The sequence below is a fragment of the Perissodus microlepis genome, chromosome 15, assembly GCF_051167445.1.
Source record: "Perissodus microlepis isolate ML-2025 ecotype Zambia chromosome 15, ASM5116744v1, whole genome shotgun sequence".
In the NCBI taxonomy this organism is placed as follows: Eukaryota; Metazoa; Chordata; class Actinopteri; order Cichliformes; family Cichlidae; genus Perissodus; species Perissodus microlepis.
The window spans coordinates 17,885,668-17,910,249 of NC_140475.1; the positions used below are offsets into that span (position 1 = coordinate 17,885,668).

The 24,582-nt window shown below is 38.6% G+C and overlaps 1 protein-coding gene across 7 annotated transcripts in view; it reads left to right on the forward strand.

Annotated features, from left to right (window-relative positions):
• Nucleotides 1-543: 543 nt before the first annotated feature.
• The window catches only part of LOC146372017 (dystrobrevin beta-like), a 44,965-nt gene continuing 20,926 nt past the window's right edge, over nt 544-24,582 (forward strand). For 3 of the 7 annotated variants that reach the window (XM_084952490.1, XM_084952495.1, XM_084952496.1), the window contains exons 1-10: nt 544-877; nt 9,718-9,769; nt 15,279-15,370; nt 15,524-15,604; nt 15,864-16,077; nt 16,201-16,286; nt 18,281-18,435; nt 18,534-18,633; nt 20,152-20,318; nt 23,338-23,462. In XM_084952490.1, coding sequence (XP_084808616.1) covers nt 15,280-15,370; nt 15,524-15,604; nt 15,864-16,077; nt 16,201-16,286; nt 18,281-18,435; nt 18,534-18,633; nt 20,152-20,318; nt 23,338-23,462 — 1,019 coding nt within the window. In that variant the 5' untranslated portion in view covers nt 544-877; nt 9,718-9,769; nt 15,279. Of the gene's footprint in view, nt 878-2,666; nt 2,748-4,510; nt 5,526-9,717; nt 9,770-15,278; nt 15,371-15,523; nt 15,605-15,863; nt 16,078-16,200; nt 16,287-18,280; nt 18,436-18,533; nt 18,634-20,151; nt 20,319-23,337; nt 23,463-24,582 lie in introns of those variants that run through there. The other 4 variants (XM_084952492.1, XM_084952491.1, XM_084952493.1 and 1 more) reach the window with 4 other exon arrangements.

The following is a 24,582-nucleotide window of genomic DNA, read 5'->3' on the forward strand; positions in this document are numbered from 1 at the left end:
TATATTATTATGACTATGATCATATTTTTCGCTTTGTATGGTGGAATATATCTCTATTTATAAATGACATACTAAGAAGGAGTACTGATAGATAAATGATCAATTAAGCACTTGCTAATACCTTACAAATGCTTAACTGTTGTAAAGACTCATCTTTCAGCACACTCACTCACTTCACACTTAACACTGTGACATTATTATATAGTGCTAACAGGCTTTATTTCTCAGCTGTTTCCATATATCGTGGTATGGTGCATTGGGTTTTTAAAAAAAAATATATTTTAGCCTAGGCTAGTAGGCTAAAATACAAAAAAATTTACAAAACCCCAAAATTTGGTTAATTAAATCATGATTTAACAGTGGGAGTGAAGGGGAAGAGAATGGTTTTACAAATAGGGCCAGGTGTGGGTAATGGGAACCCAAACGCTAACTTTGCCCCGGGCCCCCTATGCAGTTCAGTCGTTTCCTTTTATTCTTGAAGTACATGTCCTTTTATTGAGCGAGTAAAGTCGGACGAACTGTACTACTGACTGTGAAGTGAGCTCGTTTTGTGTCAGTGGCAGCTCTGAGCCGAGGGGAGGGGGCAGGACTGACTGAGAGGAGTGACTTTCTTTCAAAAATAGTTCACTTCTTCATCACAGCAGCGGCAACCGGTGCAGCAGCAGAGGCAGCAGCAGCGGGTATGGAGGGTGTGAAACATGGCTCGTCACGGAAATAAGTAACGGGACCGAGGGACGCTGTTATTTAAACCGAGGAGGACGCCAGAAAGTACCGCGAAAAAAGAAAGAAAGAAACCGACATACATCTAAAGTCGGAGCCACACGTTTCAGTGTTGATGTTGGTGTTTGGACGCGAATACCTGCCGAAAATAATCCCGGTGAGTGCAGCTCGTCTCTCAGAGGATGTTAAAGGCTTATAACGTGATGCTGGAGCAGTAGTTTCACGATTTATCCGCATTAACAACGACTTTCGGTGTGAAATGTACCAGAGTTAGTCAGTGAGAGGTCTGAGGAACACATTCATTCGGGGGAACAAGGTGAACAGGGAGTTAAAACTTTCCTGCAACATGGCCGCTCAGATGTCACTCAGCTTCCCAGAAGTAGGCAGAACTAAAAATGAGCTTTCACTCGACCCTATTTAAACGTAAATACGAGTCCAGAAAGTCTTTAATAAACCTGTTTAAAGAAAGGTTAGACTCAAACGAGAGTCCAAAGCGGTGTCCGTCCCTGTCCGGAGTGTTAGACCTAAGTCCTGCCCACTTTTTAAATCAAAACTTTTGTCCTCTCATATGGGAGGAACGTTACTCCATTCAAAAAACTGTCAATTTTACGTTTCTTGGATGATTGCCAAACACATAAACTTTCTAAAGAAAAATGTAATTCTTTTTTGACATTGTAAAGAGTCATTATAAAATTCGGCCCACACCTGGGGTGTAATTAAAGCATACATATATGTATTATATATGTGTGCCTATGTACAGTTATGGTCAATACGCTGAATGGAAACAGATGTAGTTGGCTGATAATGCGTTTGTTTTTCATAATCAATCATGTGACCGGTTGGGTGAGAGGAAATGTTTTAATAACTCGAAACCGCTGATAAGCCATTTCATGTGACATGTGCGGGTCAAACGAAATGATTTATGACACCACAGCCTGCCAAAAGATGCTACTGGAGATAACCAAAGCATTTAGGGGGAGTCTAGCAGAGCATGACAGCACCCAAGCCATCCATATCCAGCTCTCAAGTGTGCTCAGCTGGGTCTCCTTCAACAGTAGCACATATTAAAGTTAAACTCAAAGTCGATTACATTCCTGCACTTCTCTTTGCTGCAGTAAGGAAAATATCACAAAATTTAATTGATTTAGTCTCAAATTCTACATTTAGAAGTGTGAAGTAACCCTCCGAATTGACCCTGAATTGCCAAATTGCAGTCTGGCTTCATTGGGATGGTGAAACAATCGTTACTGTTACGTTTAACAAGAAGAGCGTCAAATCTGCACACCTGAGACACTACAACCAAATAATGTGTGTCCTTTTTACCTGAATCATGATTGAAAAAGTTAAATCAGTGTCAAAATTGATGCATATTATGATACTTAACTTTCTCAGGTATTAAAACTTACTTGGCTGATAACGAGATTATTTCAGAGTGTCTGTGTTTCTCTGTCCTTCTCAAACCAAACTGAATTAGCATTCAAACTTCAGGTAGAAAATAAACAGTCTTTATTTTTTTAAACAATATCTAAACAGTCAGGTTCATAGCAATCAGAGTAGCTGTGACTAAACACAGGAAACTGTAGGAAAAGTAGACTTCTTCAGACTTTTCCTCCCCGTGGAGGAAGTTGAAAGGAGATGGAAGGCAGTGAAAAAGAGAGCGATTGCAGTAACTGATTATTTGTGTCTCACACTATCCCCCGAAGGCACATTTTCCTTGGTAGATACATATTATGCACTTTAATTGAGCAGTGGGCGATTTGTTTACACCTTTAGTGGAACATAATGAAAGGGGAAGCAAAAATTAGCCATTCCTTTTTTCCAGGCATCCAGTCAAAACCCTGCATACGATAACCAGGCATTTAAAAAGTAGCGACTGTTTTACCTGATTTACCTGCAGAGATTCTGTGTCTTTGCACCATCTCTCACTTCGTTACGTTTCATCTCAGAGTCTCCTCTTGGAAAGCTTTCATTGTCTTCTGATCTGCAGCAGTGTTACTGTCTCCTCTGTGGGTGGGAAGATAATAGAGGTAAGGTTGAAACCTATGATTACCCACCTCTGCTTTGTATAATTTCTCAGGAATTAAATTACAGTGAAATGGAAGCATTCTGCATTTTGCATGTTGGAGCAGCTGCTCATGGGGATTTCTGACTGTTTACTCTCAGGCATGCTTGATGCTTCTGAGTTTGATGGCTTGCAGCAGTGCAGTAAAATGCAGTGTAATGACAGGCTTGTTTTCAGTGCAGAATTACAAGTTTAGGAGTAAATTTGTATAAGAGCTTGTTTTAAATTCCTGTAATAGTTAGTCCGCGGTGATTGACACTACAGTTTGCACAGTTGGAGCTGCCTGTTTGTCCCACCAACTGAACATTTTTAGTGTTACTCTGGTGTCTCTGTGCTGTCTTGAGACACAACTTTCACTTCCCATCTCTGTCACTTTGTTTTTCTCCGGCCCCGTCATCCTGTTGCTTGCAACATTTGTTTCTCACCATTTGCTTCCTTCCGGCTTCTTGGTGGATCTCGATTTCTCAGTGTTTTTCTTCTTATCTTCAAATCTTTGTCATGTAGTCAAACTGTATTTCTAACTCTATCAACCTCTGGATGTCATTCTTTCTTTTCTATACTTGCTAAAGTTAAAGGCTTGTTCTATAGTAGTTTTCAATTTGCTATTACCACATTGCAGTGTTTTGAAGTCAACTGTGGCCTGAACTAGAGTAGCAAGATTTACTACTTCAGTGATTCTCCACAGAACTTTTTAAATATTACAAATGACCAAGATTTTTTATTAGTCTGAATCCAAAAGCAGTCTGACTTTGATGACTTTATTATCAGATAATCCAGTCAAACATGTTTTTTTGAAATGTTTGTAAAATGTTTTTTCTAGTATCACTGAAACAAGAAAGAAGCAACAGACCAAGATTGTCTAAATAAATCAAATTAGAACAATTTAAAATGCTTTCATGGAGAAAGGAAACAGTACAGGTATGATAAATACAAACTCAGCCATTAAAACGGTATTTCTGTGTAAAATATGTTTGGGTACTCTGATAAAATATTTTGTGTGAGGGTTAATTTGGCCACAGCAGAGTTGCTGCACACTTCTAAATAAAATTAGATCCTCCATAAATGAGGCACTGTGTTTAAAAATGGCTGTAATTCATAATGTTTTTAACCACTTGAATTCAAGCTGAAAGTCTGCAAATTTTAAACCCAGTGGTGTACAGAGGCAAAATTACTAATACTTATAAACCTGACTGTACTTGTTTTGTCAGACTTACTTTACTGTCACCTGTTGCAAAGAAGTGCATTAAATACTGTCTGATATGCAGCTTTAAACAGCTCAATAACCCCTACAACAAACTTAAAAAACAAACTTTCTTTACAGTAAACCGCTTCATATCTGCAGATCAGAACATGCACCTCCTCTGTCAGTCCTACAGACAGCCGTGGCATGCTAGCTGTATATCTTAAATGTGAAATGAGAGATGTGCTGCTTCTGTTTTTACCTGCCTGGTGACGGCCCCAGGGTTGCGCAGGGTCAGTCTGACTGTCTCTTTTTGCAGCTTAGAGATTGAAGGTCACGGGGGAGAGGCTGGAGACGCGGGAAGAGTTTTGATTTCAGTTCAGTGCAATCAAAAGTGTCCCTTAAAGAATAAAAGGCCCTAAGAAAGGGCATTAGTGGAGTCTATGTTTTGATTTGTAGTTTGTTTTTGTTTGTTTTTTTTAATTTTCTCAGAGTTGTCAAGGTATTTAAATGACAAATGCAATCTTTTTTTGTTATTATTTTGAGGAATAAAGTAAAATATTTGGAACTTGTCAAATTAGAAATGATCAACTTCTGTTTACTGATGGGTTTGTTGATGTAATTTTCCCCTGTAGTGTCACATATTAGAAAAGAATTGCAAGATGTTGTAACTACCCCACTGTGAAAAATTTAAAGTCCACCTCTTAAGCATTATACATTATTTTCTGTCACGTGTATAATGCCACAGTATTTTCAGTATTTTAGCCAACTTTATTTTCACTCCATACTTTGCAGATACTGGCCCTTCACGGCCCACAGTTTGTGAAATATTGAGCTAAAAGTTGGGGGAAGAGATCTTAAAGTGGAGCCAATGAGGTTTATTTTGAACTGTGACTCTTGTAAAGCTTCTTTAGCCGAGTCACAGAATAAAAATACAGAGATGGGACTGAGCATAGTAGATCCAGGGTAATACTAAATCTAGTACAAATACAGCTACCAAGTGACAATTTATTTGGCCTCCATTAAGCTTTCTCCATTAAGCTTCAGGACCCTTGAGACTGAGCCAAACCAGCCATTAATGCACTCAGCCACAGAAAAATTCAAGTGTCTCAGTTGTGTGAAACATGAACTTTTAAATAATTAATTTAGAAAAATACTGCAGAGCTTTTATTTTATTTTTTTGTCTGGCCAAAAAGCCTCACCTGTTTTACAGTGACGTGTCATTTAGAGGATAAATGGAGCTCGGAGGTATTTCAGAAACGTCAGTGTCTAAAGTTGCAGCATGCACTACTGTAAGCTCATCATGTGTGACACACACACTAGTTATGTCCTGTCAAGGCAGTCGGTGAGAATAGTGAGCAGCTGCAAGTGGTAATGTGGTCATGTGGCATGTATAGTGTGCGTGCAGTGTTAGAAGGGTGGTAAACAACACCGTGTCTGCCTAACGCCCGTTTCTGTATCGGTGTTGTCGTGTCAAAGTTTTAGCTTTTGGATTCACGCACAGATCGCAGCGGTGAGTTGCGCGTGGGTGCTGGAAGAGAGGGATTTTTGGTATTTAAACTGGTAGGTGTGTGTGTTTGTGAAAGAGAAAGTGGTGTTTGTGTGAGGGAAGATCATGTGTGTTTGTTTTTTATTCAAGGACCATTTGTCATGCTCAGGTGTTAAGCCTGTAAAAGTGTAACTGCTGTTTTGATGAGGTACTTAGGTGGTGTGTATGTGTGTGTGGGGGGGTAGCTGTTAATGAACAGGTGCACTGGCTGGGTGGTCGGCACTGGTGCAACGCCCAGTTTTCACACTATGACAACATACGTGGCACACTAAAGATGCATCGAGTGCAAAGTTCCTGGCATGTATCGCTTTTTAAAATGCTAATTCTGATGTTATATTTGTTTTGGTTATTTACTCTGCTAACATTATAAACAAGACACAGGCAGCCTCGTAGGCGGTACAAAAGATGGTTACCCATTGGTTATGAAGCTCAAAGCTTTTAGCCACCAGAGTGTTTTTTGACACCAGATGTGATGAGCGAGGGGTGGATCTGTCAGTGCATGCTCATTGGCTAATATCTTGTGACTGACAAGTTGTTGGTCAGTTTCTTTCGGAGTTAGCCAGTCTTTCATCTCACGTCTCCAGCTGATTCAAAATGCTGCTGCATGTCCTTGTGAAGTTCTTGTTTTTGTTTTTTATCTTTAAATGGTCTTGGCCCAGTCTTCTTCTCTGAGCTGTTTTACTTAAACTCCTGTCCGAGCTGCTAAATCATCTGAAAAGTTATTCTTGCATATACAGAAATCTAAAGAAAGCTCAGAGAAAGTTCATTGTTGCCCCTAGATCATGGAATAAATTGCCTAGTACGTTAGACAGGCACTTACATTGTCCATTTTAAAAATTCATCTTAAAGCGCCTTTATACTTTTTGGCCTTTGACCCAGCATGAGACGATGATCCTACTTGTTTTTAATTATAATTGGGGGTTTTTTAAGTTGTTTTCATTGTATACATTATGTTGTGTACAGCGTTTATCCTTATCTGGTTTTGCCATTTTTCCAGTGCTTTATAAATAAAGTTGACATGGTACTCCTCCTTTATGACTCAGTAAATGACCATAATTTGCAAAATGGACTTAAAATTGATTTTTAAGTGGAAGTCTTTGCAATCATAAGACTTTGCACCATACTGTGTAATCATTGAAAATTATCTTATTGGACGAACGATAAGGACAAAAACAAATGCATGGCTCCTAACAGACAGCAAGTCACTGTGATTGTGTTTTTTGTTTTATGCCTTCTGATCAGTTTGGATGCTTGCTTCTGCCATTGAAAATAAAATACTGCCATCTCAAAATTTCAGCTTGAGTATCTCAAAATTTTGTCTTACTGACTGTTTATCTCAAACTGAGATAACTAAGTTCAAATTTTGAGATATAACTTCGAAATGTGGACTTAAGGATGGTTATTATTATTATTATTTTATTATTATATATGCAAGCTTCCATAGAGCGACGCAGTAGTCAGGTGGGTGGAGCTTCTGTGGGCACAGCCAGAGCTGTTTGTCTTAAATGACCATATTTGGGACATCCACTCACATCATACAGGAGCTGAAATCTGAGCTTTTTATTCACAGAGACTGCTTGCAAATACACCAATCTTATTTTACGCTTTTCCTATGTTGTATATTAGAATCCACCACTGTAAAACTATACAGTGAATGTTATATAGAGTTCGTTAAGAAAGTGCTTAAAACAACCAAAATAAGAGGTTTACAGCAACACGTATAGCATTCAGAGTTCACATACACAACTAATAGCTGATTAGTGCTACGACTGCAGTTCAGACCATCTACACTTGTGGAGAAAGATTTAAAATCCTGTGTGAAACTTGCCTTAAACTGTTTTCCCTGCATTCTCACTTATTTGTTTAAAATTATGCAGCTGAGAAAAGAAAAATGCAAAACTATCCCATATTTCTTTGAGTTTTATTGGACAATATTTGTGGGGCAGTGTTTATTTGTGGGAGCCAGTGGTGGGGCATGACGGACCAGAGAAATAATATTCTTTGTTGTGGGTGGATTGCTGACTCTGCTGCTGTTGAGAGCCTGTCATTATAGTTATGTTTTGTTGGCACTTGGCAGCTGTTCGGTTTTTGCTGTCTTTTCTTATATTTGTCTATAAAACACTAGATTATCTGGTGCAGAAACACTCAGCATGTACTGTTGCTTTTAACAAAGGAATGGAGTGTGTCAGTCAAAAATAATGATGCTTTGTTTCCAGCTCTTAGAGAATATGGAAGAGAGTATGGTATTAATTTAGTGTCGAGTCTTAGTTTTATAAATTCAGTATGCAGATCAGCAACATGAGAAATGAAAAAGTATGGTTTAATCTATACATGGGTAGTACCTATACATGGGTACAAGGAAAGGGACAAAGGAAAACTAATCAGTTCCCTAAAATGTCCCCAAATCCTGCAGCGAATGTCGTGTGCATGTGTGCACCAAAAGTTATTAAATAGAATAATAATACTTACTGATATATACTTTGTGATTATAAATAACAGAGAAAGCATCAGCTGTCTCTTCATTAAGTTTCTAAACTTTCACAATAAGAGCATAGAAATTGTCCAGTAGTAAATAGATCAATGAAAATGAAGATGAAAACATACACTTCACAATGGCTAAAACTTTGGCCGAGCTTTCCCTCATGCAGTGGTGCAGGTCTGTTCTGTGACAATATTAAAAGTTTGAGTTAACTGTACAAGTAAAAATAGTTTTTGGTGCATTCGTATCCATAAATATGACCGTGTATTTGTTAATCACTTCAGTCTGTAAATGCTTATGCTTTATTCAGTCATTTTATTAAGGGCCGACTGTGCACCAGACTGACACACGAAAATTAACCTTTTCTAATGCAAAGTTCTTGGTTTTTAGAACAAAGACCCAGAATATAATTTTATTTATATAGCACCAAATCACAACAACAGTTGCCTCAACTTGCTTTGTATTGTAAAGACCCTATAATAATATTAGAGAGAAAACCCCAACAATCAGACGTCCTCCTATGAACAAGCACTTGGTGAAAGTGGGAAGGAAAAACTCCCTTTTAACAGGAAGAAACCTCTAGCAGAACCAGGCTCAGGGAGGGGTGGTGATCTCTGGGCTTGACAGATAGGAAACAGGACATTGTGGAGGAGAGCCAGAGATGAATAATAATGAATTAACTATTTACTAAGACTTAATTTAAAACAGTCTGTCATGTGTACCATAATTCATGTATTTTAACAAGTTTCTTTTCCGCCCTTTGCCAACTTTTTCTCAGTCTGGCCCTCTGTGAAAAGAAAAATCGGCCTACCCCTGCTCTAATCAGTGTTTCGCTCAGATTTGGGCTGTATTTGTGGTGGAAGCATTGTTGTGGAGGACACTGTACCATTCAGTTATCTTAATAAGTATCTACTCTGGAATTGTGACAATTAAATACCAGAGTAATCAGCTCCCACACTATTGAGTTTCTCATGCCAGGGATGGACTCTGTAGTCGTCGTTTAGCTCTATAGTCATTCACCAGTTTTCCACCTGCTGCAGGTTCTGGTTAGAGAGTTGGCCAAAGTCATGAAATCTATTTTTCTTAATCAAATAACATGTGTGGACTTCTACAAAGTAATTTAAACCGCTGCTTTAAACACGCTGCTAAAGTTATATGTGGACAAATTGCACTTTCCTACCCAGAGGTGAGTTTTGAGCCAGGTCTCAATCAGCTGAATGGTAGAAAAGTGACCGCACAGCAGTTATGAAACACAAGACATGAGGGGCTACAGTTAGCTCGTAAGTGGGCAATAAACCTCCAACAGAAGAGCATGGAGATTGTCCACTGGTATATAAGCTGCGGAAGGTGCCGTTCATTTGGACTAAAAAAAACAATGAAAAGCTAAGAAAAGTTTTATTACCCCACAGCTGTAAAAGGGCTGATGGGGTATTGTTATCACCCACCCGGGTAGGCGGTGTGGATGTTTGTGAATGCGATAACTTGAGAACAAGGTGGCATAGGATTTTGAAATCCATATGTGTGTCTAGTGGGAGGCTGATGAGTAGCACTGTCAGAACTCAAATCATAAACTAAATTGACCAAAGGGTGATTGTAGATGAGTATAAACATGTGTGCGGGTCTCCAACTAATGTGTAGGGATCTCGAGGTGTGGTGAGTCCCCAAAGAGTCTTTGAAAGGCTGGAAACACTCAAACTGCCTTTCTCTTGTCTCTGTCTCTCTGCTAGACGACCTTTATTGAGACTCCTCTGTCCTGTGTGACCCCCCTGACACAGAGAGGTATGACCGCACAGACACACACACACACACACACACACACACACACACACACACACACACACACACACACACACACACGCTCATATAATGGTGATAATAGTAATAAAGTTCATCTTTATTCCACCTTTCAAAAATAAGTGCTTTAGAAGAAAGCAGGAAACAAACAGGAAAATAAACACTTAAGAGGCGATAAAAAAGGAAATAGGAATAAAATTAATTAAAATAACATAAAAAATGTAAAACAAGTGAATAAAAAGCAAATATAACATAATTAAAAGAAAAAGATTAAAAAAATTATGAAAGGATATGGAAATGATAAAAATATGTGTTTAAGAGGGATTTAAATGGCAATAGTGATGTCATGTCAAAAGAACCAATCAACTTTGGTCCTCAGTGGAATTGTCATCAGAATTTAACCAGGTCTCTGTTAGCGGGAAAACATCAGTTTTGTTGATGATAAAATCAAGGATAATAAGAGAGAGGTCTCAAGGAAACCAAAACTGATGGTGTGGTGAGAATTATGAGGTAAATTTAAAATGTTGTAAGGGTCGATGGGGTTCTGTAGGAATATTACTTGACTTCTGGGACTATTCTATGTTATTTACTCCTATACTTTGATCTCCAAATACCAATAAAGATAACTGGCGGTGAGTCAGGGCTGAGGAGGTAGAGGCTGTCAGCAGTTTGATCCCTGCACTGAGCAAGGCTCCCTTTTGGGACTGTCTGTGCCATGTCTATGAAGCCTGACAGTAGTGAGTATTTCTTCTTTGGGTCATCAGAGAGTCCTAGCAACATACATCACCACTAGGATACAGAGTGTGTGCTCAGAGTAATGTGTTTGTTTCCATGAAGCTCAGCAAATGTTAGCGCTAATAAAACACCAGGGTGCAACACCAATGTGCATCTCCACCCACACAGAAAAGGAGGAGCTGTAAATACTCTCCAGGTCTCTTCTCTTTTAAGTTCTCGCCCCCTGTACTTTAGGAGTTCAAGTATACAAAGTAAGGTAATGAGAGCCCCTACTCTGTTAGTCAACACTTAGCTTTACAAATCAGTAATACAGGTATGTACTGTAGAGACACTTTTATTTTGCAAACAAACCACTTCAGCAGTAATCCACCATGACTTTAGCTTCTTTGTTTTTGGTACCTAGTTTTGTATATTACATTTTCCCTCGTGTTCAGCCCTTTTGTGTCAAGTCTCTGTGATGTTCCACTTGTTTATTTCCTGTTTTATTTTGCCATTTTGTTTACTTCCCTTGTCTGATTTTTCTGTGATTAGCTTTAGCCGTGTTCCCCTCTTGTTTCCTCTTCCCTCATCACCTTGTGTATTTGTTGTGATCGTTTCCACTGGCCCTTTTTGAGTTGTCCCACTTAGCTGTGCTGTTCCTACTGTTTTTCCCAGTGCTTCCTAGTGCCTCTTTTTGTTTCTGGACTGACAGTTGTTCATTTTAAGCAATAGAGACTTAACTTTATGTTCAACCTCTGCCTACCACTGCATTTGGATCCTCTATCTTCCACCACACCTCTCACAGCTGAATCTGATAGTGTTAGCCCATAAATTAGCACTTCAGTAGCTTTGCATGAGTCACTGTTTAGAATAAAGCTCTTGTAATAATAATATTGGGTGACAGAAAATGAAGAAAAGCATAATAGTTCCCCTTTAAACCAGAGGTGACCTGTGACCTCCATTTCATGCTATTTCTGACTGAAGCAATGTCATAGTTTCTGTTACGGATGCTGCTACTCTCCACATGCATGCACGTAGAAGGGTGGGAAGGTCTGAAAACAGAGCCATGCCATGAAATATAAATCACTGCAGGTGGAAATAGCAGTCCTGTTTTGACTAAAGGGGTCCTGACACAAATAGTGCTGGAACTGTTTCACCCACCAGCCTACTGTATTTAATTCAGCCTTTATTTTACGATGTCGGGCTTATTTAGGCAGCTGCGAGTACACGAGTTCAGTGACCTGGGTGAAAGTTTGTTTGATATCAGAGTTTCGTTTTAAATAAATCTGAGTGGATTCCCTGTGACTTAACTTTGTACTCTGAACTAGTGATTAGGAAAACAACAGCTAAGCTATTTTTATCCTTTTTTTGCATAGTTATGGTTAATTGCGGGAAGCATAATTATATCTATGATGATTTAAAGGTTTTAGAGTTAAATTAGGAAGCACAGCTCACAGACCAAATGTTCCTCTGTGTCAGCTTTATACATGCAGACAGACAGACAGACAGGGTGTAGTTATCACCAAGGCCAGGCTGGAAATAACAGTTTACTCACCAGGAGAGTCCACTGTGGTAACTGAGGAGCTGGTGAGACTTTTGGAAACAGTCACAGTTCTGTTTTTGGCTCATGCCTGTGACCAGTGAAAAAAAAATCTGTTCAGTGAAGTCATTAAACTTTTAATTTACCCTCAACAGCCACCGATTCAGGCGCCTTGCCCTTGGATATTGGAAGCTAAAGATATTTCTGAAGTAAATTAAGAGGTTAATTAAACATATGCTACTTTGAGAGTCAATTAACAGTCATTTTACAAGCAGAGATGCTTAAAATTTAATGGTCGCACATTCTTACTTGTGATTGGATACTAAATAACTTTGTAATTTCACTCTTGGTTGGACAAAATACACAGTTGGACCACCTGGGGATTTAGTGCATTTGTCATGCAGTAGTAAACAAAATTATAAAGGTCTACCCTCTTTCTATCAAAGTAGGAACAGATGCCAAAGCAAAATTGCTTACTTTAAATGGCTCCTCAGGCCCCAAATCAGGTGAAGGCATGAGGCAGCTTGTTAATGCATTTATTTGTGATTTTCCAGATTTTACTGAACACGTTTGATAGCTTCATCTGTTTGTTCTGGGACCATGTGATCTCCACAAACTACACTCTGGTGTCGCATGCATCCATTGACTTTATAAAATTTGTAAAAAGGAATGTAGCCACAGAGTCTGAAGCTAATGCGGTCCCTTAAAACCTGCATTCTTTTTAATGGCCAGCAGGGGGCGACTCCTATGGTTGCAGAGAAAAATAGGTCTGTTTGTATAGAAGTTTACAGGGTAAAAAAAGCCTTTAGGTTCCTCACTCTGAATTTCCTCACAACTTGTGGGCTTTGTCACTAGTTTTAGGTCGTATTAAAGTGGTTCCAGAGTGTAGTGGTTTACAGTATGGTGTAACAAGCGTAAGACCCCTAGTTTGATCCTGGGACTCTTTGGAGTTGGGTCAGGAAATGTATCTGGCATTAAAAATCTGCCAACTCAAACATGCAGAGCTACCTGATTTGGTGACCCCTTGTGACTAAGGATGATTATCCAGGGTATGGTCATTGTGTGAGCCCATAGACATTGCACTAAAATGCTTTAAAAATTTGTCAACGCCACAAAGAGGGCCAGCCCCAGTTTTGGTGTCCCGAATTAGTAGAGATAGGAGCGAGGAACGGTTCTGCCTATTTTCATTTTTGTTCGTTTTTTTTAATCTGCTCGAGTAGCTTTGCATGACTCACAGTTTGAAAGTAATTCTTATTTATCTTACACTAGCACCTCTTTTTTTTTTTTTTTAAAGATCATCTTCCCTTTTAGAAAACTTCCTTCTGATTGGTTGCACCTTGTAAACAGAAGGTTTGATCAGCAGGTGGGTGTGGTTTCTGTGAATCTGAGATAACCCTATTAAAGGTTATGTCCTCTCACTCAACTCATACACAGCTAAGAGCAGAGAAAAGGAGGGTTTAGAGCAGCTTTTGGCTCATGGGGATTACTTGTGAAAGCTCTGACCTCATTAGCTGAAATGTTTGGTATCACTCAAACACTATATGACAGAATGTTGTCACTTTAACAAACTTGTAAAGACGGCAGTGTCTTACAAGGGCTGCAAGTTACACATATACTTGACTAACTTATATCAGCCTGTCTGAGTCTGTGTGAGACAGAAGTAGCACTGAAACAGCAAGTTTTAACTGCTGCATAAACATGTAAATGTGTGTGTGAGAGACTAACTGGAAGGAGGGATCCTTCTTTTGTCTGAATGAAGCATGAAGTCTCCTGGGAAGCTTTCAAATCCTCTCTGGAATGTGTGTGTGTGTGTGTGTGTGTGTGTGTGTGTGTGTGTGTGTGTGTGTGTGTGTGTGTGTGTGTGTGTGTGTGTGTGTGTGTGTGTGGCACATTTGAACAAGGAATGCAAATATTTGTGTGTGATTCACTTTTGTGGTGTAGTGTAACTGTTGCCATGGTGACCCTGTCCTCTGGTGATTTCTTTGTTACCTGACAACTTCTTTCTTTCTTTCTTTCACTTTATTTTATTTCCTTTTTACGTCCTCATGTCTTTTGTTCTTTTTGTTTAATTTCTTTGTTTCTTTCTTTCCTTCTCTTCCTCGCTCTTCCCTCTGTATCCTTGTTTAATCCTTGTTTAATTGTCCTTGTTCAGTGCCAGCCTACAGCTCAGGTTTCATCAGCTGCTCTCGTTATTAAGTTTATTTACCGAGCTCTCAGCTCATCCTCTGGTGGCCCTGAACTTGACTGTCTGGCTCTAGTTTTTGTTTGCAGCTGGGAGTGTCTGCATGAGTCTGCATGTGTACACAGTAAAGTTACAGTATTTCGTTATATTAAACCAGTTGTTTCCTGTAGACTTAGTCGGTTTTCTAACAGGTCTAATACAAAAAAGAACCCTGATGATGATGATGTTGCTTTTTTAATGTTTTTCTGTGAAGACCATATATAGAAATGTGCGGAGTTCAAACCAATTCACATAAACTCAAAACGCAGAAGAAAGAACATTGATGGAAATCAGAAATAAGAGCTTTGAGAGCACTCTGATACACTGTAGCAATTAATTTAAATTAATTTCGTTTTTAAGTCCATTAAATGTATCAACATGATCTTTTAAAAAAAATAGATAATTGGTGCACAGAGTGTAAAGATGCTATGTTATGATCTTTAGAAATGGTTCTTAAAAATCCGCCCATTCATGTTTTTGCAAGACACCGTGATGTCAGCATCACCTGTATATGTTAAACATGTACAGGTGCATTACATTGACACAGATATCTGTGTATTATTGACGGGCTATTAATAAGCTCAATAGTTGCACAAACTTCTGGGTCTTTACCATATATTAGTCAGATTATTTATTTGAAATGCTGCAGGGCATGAATAGCAGAAACACCTGGCCAGAAGTCCACTGAAAAGAAATATTTTCTTTGCAGTCTGTCAAAATTTCAGAATATTAAATCAGTTTTTACTCAAATTTACTTACTAAAAATTGGGTAATTAATTTGGAGTTGTCAAGTTGAAATTTTGACTTGCAGATGGCAAAATGTGGGTTTTTTTCTTTTCTTTTTTCAGTAGCAGAAACAAGCTTCATTAGCTATTCACGTAGATTTTCTGTTAGCTAATTATCTCGTTTTTCTTGTGAGTTACCCGGTTTTGTAGCTCTTTGTTGTTTAAAACTTAAACCCTTTATAACCCTTGTTGTGTACTGAGCATTTATTGCGATGTTTTGTGTGTATCGTGCAGGATGGTGATGGAGGAGGGGGGGCAGAGAGACAGAGGGAGGAGAGCTCCAGCGACGGCGCAAGCAGAGGAGAGGCGGATTTTCCTGGAGCTCGGTGAGCGAGTTTGAGCCTTCGTTTAACTCCTAAATGTTTCTTCAACCATGTCAACGCTTCCTTAAAAATAAATATACCTTCTTAAATAGATCACACTAGTTGCACTGAGACTGAGGAGAGCTATTTACTGATGCTGTGTTTCTTCTTCGACAGGGGAGCAGAACTTTGATGCCATTTATCTGTCAACATATCGAACAGCCTGCAAGCTCAGATTTATACAGAAGAGATGCAACTGTGAGTCAGAACTGGCCTCGTTTACAACAGAAAGATGCGTTATTTAAATAATCATGTGTCAGTTTAGGCTGACGTAAAAGGGAAAATTTTTACATTGTGACATATTATTATAATAATAAAATGAGTACAGAAAAATTTGATCAAAATCTTACTTTTTATGTACTTTTTATGTAAATAGTGAAGCACTGCACTATCAAACGATAAGATTCTTAAAGTTAAAAAGAATTTAAATACTTTGACTTCCTTCCTCTTCTTCCAGTGCATCTCATTGACATTTACAATGTGATCGAAGCGGTGCGGGATGCTGGTCTAAACGCAGTAGAGCTGAACGCTGGCATCTCTGTGACCAGACTGGAGAACCTCGTGTCCTCTCTGTTCAACCAGCTCAGCAAACGCCTGCCCACCACACACACCATCAACCCGCAGCAGAGCACCGTCCTGCTGGTCGAGTTCTTACTGGCTGCCATCGAGTGGTAATGATTAGGAAGTGGCAACAGTGAGATGTGGCCCTCCACATCCTGTTGTTGCCTTTAAATGAGTGTGTCTTTGTCATAGTTTCACAAACGTCATCACACATGCTTTTGTTTGTGCCGCAGTGAGCCGGACAGCCGTCTGACAGTTTTCTCTGTAAAGGCGATGCTGGCCACTCTGTGTGGAGGGAAGCTGGTGGATAAACTCCGCTGTGAGTACCAGTCGATACATCACAACAGACACGAATCATTATCATAATTATTACCCCAATCTGCAGTAATAGTTTGGTGTGTTTATTGTTAGTGACTGAGGAGCACATGTGTGTTTGCTTAAACCACAGTATTTATAGTAGTGTGAACGTCAATCAGTGTGCTTGCTATTTCCTGCCATGTGCTACATATGAGTCAACTCAGTTTCTTTTGTACAGCCCATGACATGAAAACCTAGAAAACCGTGGGGGGAAGTCACTGACATATTAAAACAAGCAAACAAATAAAAATTCAAACTATACAAAAAATAAAAAAAACCCTGTAAAATAGAGACTGAGGGAAAGAGAGGCAGAGCAATGTGAGACGAATCAGAACACGGATGTGATATTGATGGATAAAGGGTACATCTGCTCTGCATAAACCTGATCACTTATTGTGGTTTAATCTGCCAGTTTGTACAGAGGAACTGTGTGTTTGGCCATGGTGACCCATACCATGAAGCTCCTGGTGCACAGTTCCTGTGCTGATGTTAATGACAGAGGAGGTTTGGAGCTCTGCAGAGTCGGGAGAGCCTTGGTTACTTTTATGCACCATAAACCACAAGTGGTTTGACACTTTATAACTGAGGTGCTGTGGATCTTAAACATTTTCACTTTGCAAGGATGCCACTTTGAGGAGGGATTAAAAACAGGTTTGTTACAACAGTGGCATCCTATTATAGTACCATGCTCAAATTTAATGAGCTCTTTTTTATACACTTACAGCAGTGGGACTGAAAACACCTGAATTCAAAGATTAAAAAAAGAGGAACAGCAGAGTATATAGAGTCGATCCCCTGCACATTTACTTTCTGAATGATTTGGATCGTTTTAATCTTATTTCCAGCTGCAAACTGTCATTGTAGCAAATGATGTTCACTGTGAGAGGTCGACCTGATTGCTGATTGAAATAATGAATTTTATCTAGGTTTTCTTCAGGCTGTTGTGCACAGTCATGTTAAAGTGGAACACAATACTTTTTTTTTTTATATTATTATGTGATTTTTTTTTATATTATGATGAAATCCTAAAACAGGGGTGGAGAAGGTTTCTTAAAATGAAAAAAAAAAAACTACATCAGTTTGCGCCAACAAGTATTGCATGATAAGAGTGGTTGTCCAAAATGTTAATTTTATCCAACTTGGAGATCTGGATCACTGACAAAGGTGTTACCTGTGGTCTGTCACAACACATCAAAGTAAGGTGGTTAATTCATGCAGATGCACATCTTTGTATTGTGAGTGCACAGACTGGTGATTGCACTTGTTTTTGCTAAGTGGATGGTTCACTAAACTTTCAGAAAACTTTATTAAGTTGTAAAAAGCATATCCTCAATGTGGCCTAAAGCATTTTAGTACAAGCTTTGGTACAATTTACCTGTAGTTATATTTGTTTTTTACAGGAAATCTTTTATTCTGTTTATATGTTGCATATGCGCCACCTGGTGGACGAGAAATATCAGTGCTGCTGTTTGCTTATGCTTATTTACCTTCACTTGCGTTAGGGTCAGTCAAATTTCCAAAAATGTACCTGCTAACCTAATCAAACTCAGATGATTTTATTTTTTAAAGAACTTTAGTAAATTTAATGAAGCCCTGACCAATTTTACCTTCACACTATGAAAATTGTCCATGTCACAGACTCGAATTACATGGAGTGGGCAATAGAAAAAAGAAAAAAAAAACAAACTCAAAATATCATGTGCACCTGTACTCAAGAAGTTTTGAAGTCTCAAAAATGCTTTAAAAATTAAATTAGATTTAAGATTAAATTAAAAAGCTCCAAAGTTAAACAAAAACTCAGCTGAGAGAGTCTGGCTTTTATGACGCTCACTGATTTAATCTGCCACACTTACTGGTTAAAGTCAAGGTTAAGGGAGGCACTGGGGTTTGGACATGTAGTATTTTAAGCTGCCTTCTTCATTTTTTGTGTGGTTGTGTGCACGCGCGTGTGTGTAGATGTGTTTTCTCAGGTATCTGACTCCAACGGTGTATTGGTACTATCCAAGTTTGATCAATTTCTGAGGGAGGCTCTCAAGCTGCCCACTGCCGTATATGAAGGGCCTTCCTTTGGCTACACACAAACCTTAGCACGCTCCTGCTTCCCCCAACAGGTAAAAAAACACACACACACTCATTTTAACTGGTTGAAGGATGAAACAGCCTCTGTGTTGGTTCTGTGCTCATAAACAGTCCTGCTCTTATTTTGTAGAAGAGAGTGATGCTCAACATGTTCCTGGACATCGTGGCCGACCCTCCTCAGTGTCTCATTTGGCTGCCTCTGATGCACCGCCTGGCCAATGTGGAGCATGGTACAGACACTGTCGATATAATGCAAACTTTCTAACAGCAAACCTGGTTTATTAGCAGAAATTTACTTGCAACCCTCCACCAAGGCACTATTTACATTTAACAGAACAGTATTACATTTTACATATATTTATTTTATTTTCTCTTTTTAAACATACTTTAAGAGGTTTGTTGTGCAGTACAAGTCAGATAATGGTGGAATGACACATGTTTATTTTTATTATATATATAATATGTCGGAATAGGTAATAGATAATAGGCACTGATTTGTAAGTAACTGGAAACGAAGAACTTGAGCTTATTATATAATATTATTCTGCTGCATATTTTTAACTAACTAGGCACATTATTCTCTTTATAATACTTCCTTTAAAAACATAGTGATTACACAATGTTTTGAGGTCATTTTGAAAGAAAGACTTTTACAGAAATGCAAAAGTGAGGTCAGAGGTCATATGTGACATAACATTTAGATGAAAATGATAATGGGGTATTTTGAGTCCCCCTTAAACCAGTATATCATCTCACACATGGTGCCAATATAAATAAAGGTAGGCAACTTTTAAGCATAATTTAAAAAATACATTTTATGGAATTTGACCTTATTTGACCCTGAAGAAGAGGTTAGAGGTCCAAAGTAACCTAATATTTAGAATCTCCATATATCATTATATGTACTGTACTTTTACTGCACTACAAGCCTCTTAAAGTACAATAGATGTTGTCAAAAAGGTTTAAATAGCTCCGTATAGCGTTATTATCATTTTTAGCTTTAAATCAATCGATTGACTTTGAAGAAGAGGTCAAATCTTTATATGCTACTTTCTATATGTTGACCATAAACGCTACATTTGTAAGAACCATAGTTTCTAAGCTATAAGGGTTTTTTGTTTGGTGGTTGTAAGATGAAATCTAATGGATTCCTAACACGACTCCACTCAACTCTAGACACAGTTTTATCAGAATTCATTCAGACCTTTTGAGTCATTGTGTTTACATCGTGTTTCACCTTTTGCCTGACGGTGTGAACAAACTAAGATAGCTAAATACTGGAGGGGAAATAGCCAAAAATATAGAATTATGCTAAATGTGTCCCCTGTTTCACCCTCATCTCTCCTCAGATGTTTGTACAAATTTAAAATAGAATTGTGCTAAAAAAGTGCTGCTGCCTGCCTCAAGTGGAAACAGTATTTTTGTTTAAAAAAAGGGTAATTTTGTTAGTGCCAATCAATGTTCTGTATCCAGAAAGTTAATTAGCCACAGATTTGGCTGGTGATTCACATCAGTGCATGGGAACAGGAAAACACTGTGCTCCACTCCACTCCACTGTGCAAAGAACCCTTTGTCATCCCTTATGTTTTTATCATGCCTTTAGATATTGTGCACTCTTTGTAAAGTCAGGTCTTGGATGTAAAATGGATTTTATTGTGGTAATAACTGATTATATGAAATTAAAAACCACTATACAGTGTGCTCTCTCCTTCTCAATGTCTCATGCTTTTTTTGTTCCCCTCTCTCAGTCTATCATCCCGTCTCGTGCTCTTACTGTCGGAGCAACGGCATGACGGGCTTCCGCTATCGCTGCCTCCGTTGCCGCGGTTACCAGCTCTGCCAGAACTGCTTCTGGCGTGGCAACACCAGCGGCTCGCACAGCAACAAGCATCAGATGAAGGAGCACTCTTCCTGGGTGAGTCACGGAGCGGTTACTCATCCATCACAGCAGGGGGCTCTCGCTGTGCGGAGGCGCATCTGGACTCATTTGTAGTACAACTGGGACACTTTTTTTTTACTTCTTTCAATTACCGCACAAAAGCTAATGAATGAAAACAAGTTATAATTCATGTGATGTTTCCTTTCCTTGCGCACTGTAAAAGTAATAATAAGTAATGCCTATAAGTGCTTTATGTTTTCCACAGTTGGCAGAAAAACATTTAGCAAAAATATTTAATTTCAGTGAATAATTTCATTTATTGAGCAACAGTAAAAAAAACCCAAAAAAACCCCAGATCATTTGTAAAATAGTTGCAAATGACTCCAAATACAAAATTATTGTATTTCATTATATTTATGTTTTTTTCCCTCTTGAGAAATATTTAAAACAACTGTGAAATGATCAGGACCCACACAGTGTTTGAGTGTCAGTCGTAGCACCTTTTATTTTGAAAAACAGTGTCTTCCACTATTTCGACACCTTGTGTTTAACCGGGAAGCCAGCTTTCCAGTGCCTTCCCACAACACACACACCACTCCTTCCCGGCTCCAGACACTAAAAAGGGGGAGAGCTCATTAGTTGCAATCCCTCTCACCTGTCCCCTCCAACCTCCCGGCACCACCCTATGAGATTACCGTACCACCCCTCCACTGCAGCAGAGCCAGAGACCACACCCCTGCCACAACAACATAATAACACTGGAGGCTACATCTACATAACAGTAGCATTTTACAACATTAAAATTCACAGTGGACGCTAATATAATTGTGGCGTCCATTCGTGCATTGGTATTCTTTGGAGCTTGAATCCATCATGTATCATAATTGACATATCGCAACCGAGACCACTCAGTGTCCTGTCAATTATTTATTAAATATGTAAATTGTTAATAAATGGTACTACGTGAGGAAGTCGGGAGTGCCAGAGAGGTATGAGGGTGATGCAGGACATGGATGAGGACAGCGAGACCATGGTGAGACCGGAGGGACAGATGGGTTCAGGGTGGGAGTGGACTACATTGGCTATCGACTCTGAGCCCCTTGTTGTTTGCAGGCTATGATGTTTGCAAACAACATTTCGACCTGTAGTGAGAGTAGGAAGCAGGTGGAGAGGTGGAGGTATGCTTTGGAGAGAAGAGGAATGAAATATGTGTGAATGAGAGCGAGACAGGTGCAAAGGTGAACGTGCAATTAGTAGAAATAGTGAAGGTTGATGAGTTTAAATACCTGGGGTCAAACATCTAAAGAAATGGACAGTGCATAAGAGAGGTGAAGGGGAAAAGTGCAGGCAGGGTAAAAACATGAGTGTCAGAGCTGATTTGTTACAGAAGAATAGCAGCGAAAAGAAAAGGAAAGGTTTACAAGGTGGTAGTGAGGCTTGATCCGATGTAGGGTTTGGAGATGGTGGCACTGATAAAGAAGCAGAGCTGAAGATGTTCAGGTTTTCATTTGGAGTGACCGCGATTGAAAATGAGTACAGCAGAGGGACAGCTCAGGTTGAGCAGTTTGGAGACATAGTTAGAGGGTTAGTGGAAAAAGGAATTTGAATATGGAGTTGCCAGGCTCTAAGTTCAGTGATACAAACACAAGGATCCATTCAATTTGAAAGAAACATTCAGGTGTTCACTTCACCTGCTATGAATTTCTCAAAATCAAAGATGATGCTTGTACACATGTGCAGAGAAAATTTTTTATTTATTTATTTGAGGTGTTAAAACTGTTCCCCTGTTCTAGCCGTACTCGCTCTACCCTTATTCTGGTATAAAACAACCTGAACCAGTCACATAGCCTCCTGGGAAATGTAATTGGTTTTAATTGGTTTCAAAAATAAAAGCACACATTGTAAACACACCTTGATAATTGTGGGCAAAGGGTCAGTAGCTAAATGCAGGTGTGTACATACCCAAATATTTATAGCTTCATACTCAAGCATGATGTATTTATTTGAAGTGAATCGGATAATTTAAATAAAAGTTGCTCTAGCCTGAAGGAATAAATGTTTTTAATGAAGAAATTATGTATTAATAGAAGGAGATATAGTTGTTGAATTATTCATCAATAAGTCTTTGGCATAATTTTTCTTGTTAATGTTTCAGTTTTAGGTCTAAAGCCTCTAACTAGTGCAGCTCCTGCCTGTCATCATGTAACATTATATACTCATTGTAGCTCAGGCTTTACATATATTTACATGTGATTTTCTGTAGGACTGGGCTTTGTGCTTCATTTTTATTCTCAGTATATGTCCTTTTCTTTCTTTCTTTTTAACAAAGACACCCAACAGCAGCAACCTGAATGTGGTTCATGGGAAAACAGATGCCTGATTTTAAGATTTGTGCTCAGGAGTTAAGTGTCAGTGCATTTTCAGGTTAAAAAAGGGCCTTTAAAGGGTTAAATATGCACATAAGCACATGTACAGTAAAGCCCTAGAGATTCATTAAATTATCTGTCAAATAAGTTGCACAGCGGCACTGTGGTGGTCTAGAAATTAAAACTAGTGGTGTAAGGGCTGACAGAGAAGGACCCAAAAGCAGGACACGGAGAGTCAGAATAAATGCCCGTAAATCCAGATCTTTAACCCAGACAAGCAGAGATCATAGACAGGAAATACACGAATCCTGGGAGACTACAGAAACTCAAAACCAGTCCACAAGGCAATACACGAGAAGATAACAAGTGAACACAACAGATAATAACAAGAAACATGAGGAGGATCAACAACAATGGAAATCACTAGAAGCCTTAAATGGAAAGAATAGAAAGTGATCTGGCAGTGAACAAAGGGAAACTGGGAGTACATATATACAAGTGAGTGATTAGCTAAAGGGCAGCAGTCTGTTCACTACGTCTGTGCTGCAGTTTAGTTAGCAGTAATTAGCAGGTATCTCTGTTTTCAAAAAGTGCTAAAGTTGATTCTTTAAAACGGGCTTCACACATCTACTGCACTCATGCAGTGTGGGTTCATAAACTGATGCTTGTGTGTTTGTTTTTGTGTGTAGAAGTCACCGGCGACAAAGATCGGTCGAGCCCTGAGCAGGACTCTGGGCTGCGTGTCGTCTAGGGAGCCGCCACACCCAATTTACCCAGAAGAACCCGAGAGGACCCTTAACCTCGCCAACATAGTGTATGATATGACCTCCCAGCACTCACACATTTATTACACCAAATATCAAAAAGCTAAATGTTACTGAAATTTTCAACAACCGCTTTTTAATAATGCAGGTTATTCCTGTCAGATCAGTGCGGTCTTACTCAGTGAGGCACAAAAGGATTCAGCTTCTATTCTATTCTATTTTATTCTATTATGTCCCCTTTGGCAATTATTGTCACTCAGTTCACCTCATTAGGATGTTAATTTAACGTACAGTGATAGTTTCAAGGTATGGAGGCCTAAAACTGACAAAGTATATAAGTTTCATTACACGTGCCAACAAAAATATCAAGGTATTTAAAAAAAAAAAAAATAATAATAATAATAATAATAATAATAATAATAATTTGCTTCTATATTTATTTGCTTTTGTATGAATTGATTCATTTACTGGCCGGTATGACAGTACTGACCTTATTATTTTAGATTAGATGCACACTAAAAAGCTATACGTTAAGTAAACTTAACCTTGTTACATGCTTTACATAAATGCAGGAGAAAAAATAATTGCTGTCAATCATACACACCACCTTTTATCAGTCTGTTTTGTTTTTTTTAAATTATGGAACATCTTAGAAACCGCAATTGATCTTTACATGGTGTCACTTGTCATTGGTCTCCCAAATACATGCATGCGAAACAAATATCTCAGAAAGTGGTTTAATCTTCTGATTTTTGCACAAAGAAAAATGCACTATTTTCGTAAAACTCAGATGGCACAGGATGATATTGGAACACATCCCACTGGAGTTACCTGGTCCGAAATAAATCCCTTGATTTTTACAAAAAAGTGGAAACATTTCTGTTAATCTGACCCTTTCTGAGCTTTTAATGATAAGGTTTTTTTTGTTTAGTTTTTTTTTTTTTTGCACAAGACTTCAAACGATGGTGAAAATGGGATAATTGATTTACAGTGTTGTATGTATGGTTGACGTGTCTGTTGAAATGATGCTTGACTTCTCATGAGTATTGTTGTTGTTATTAATACTTTTACTTTTATTCGTTTTTTGCTGTTGTTGAACAGTAAAAAAAAACAAAAAGAAAATAGAGAAATTGTTGGAAAAATGTTTATAGAAAATAAAGTTACTAAATA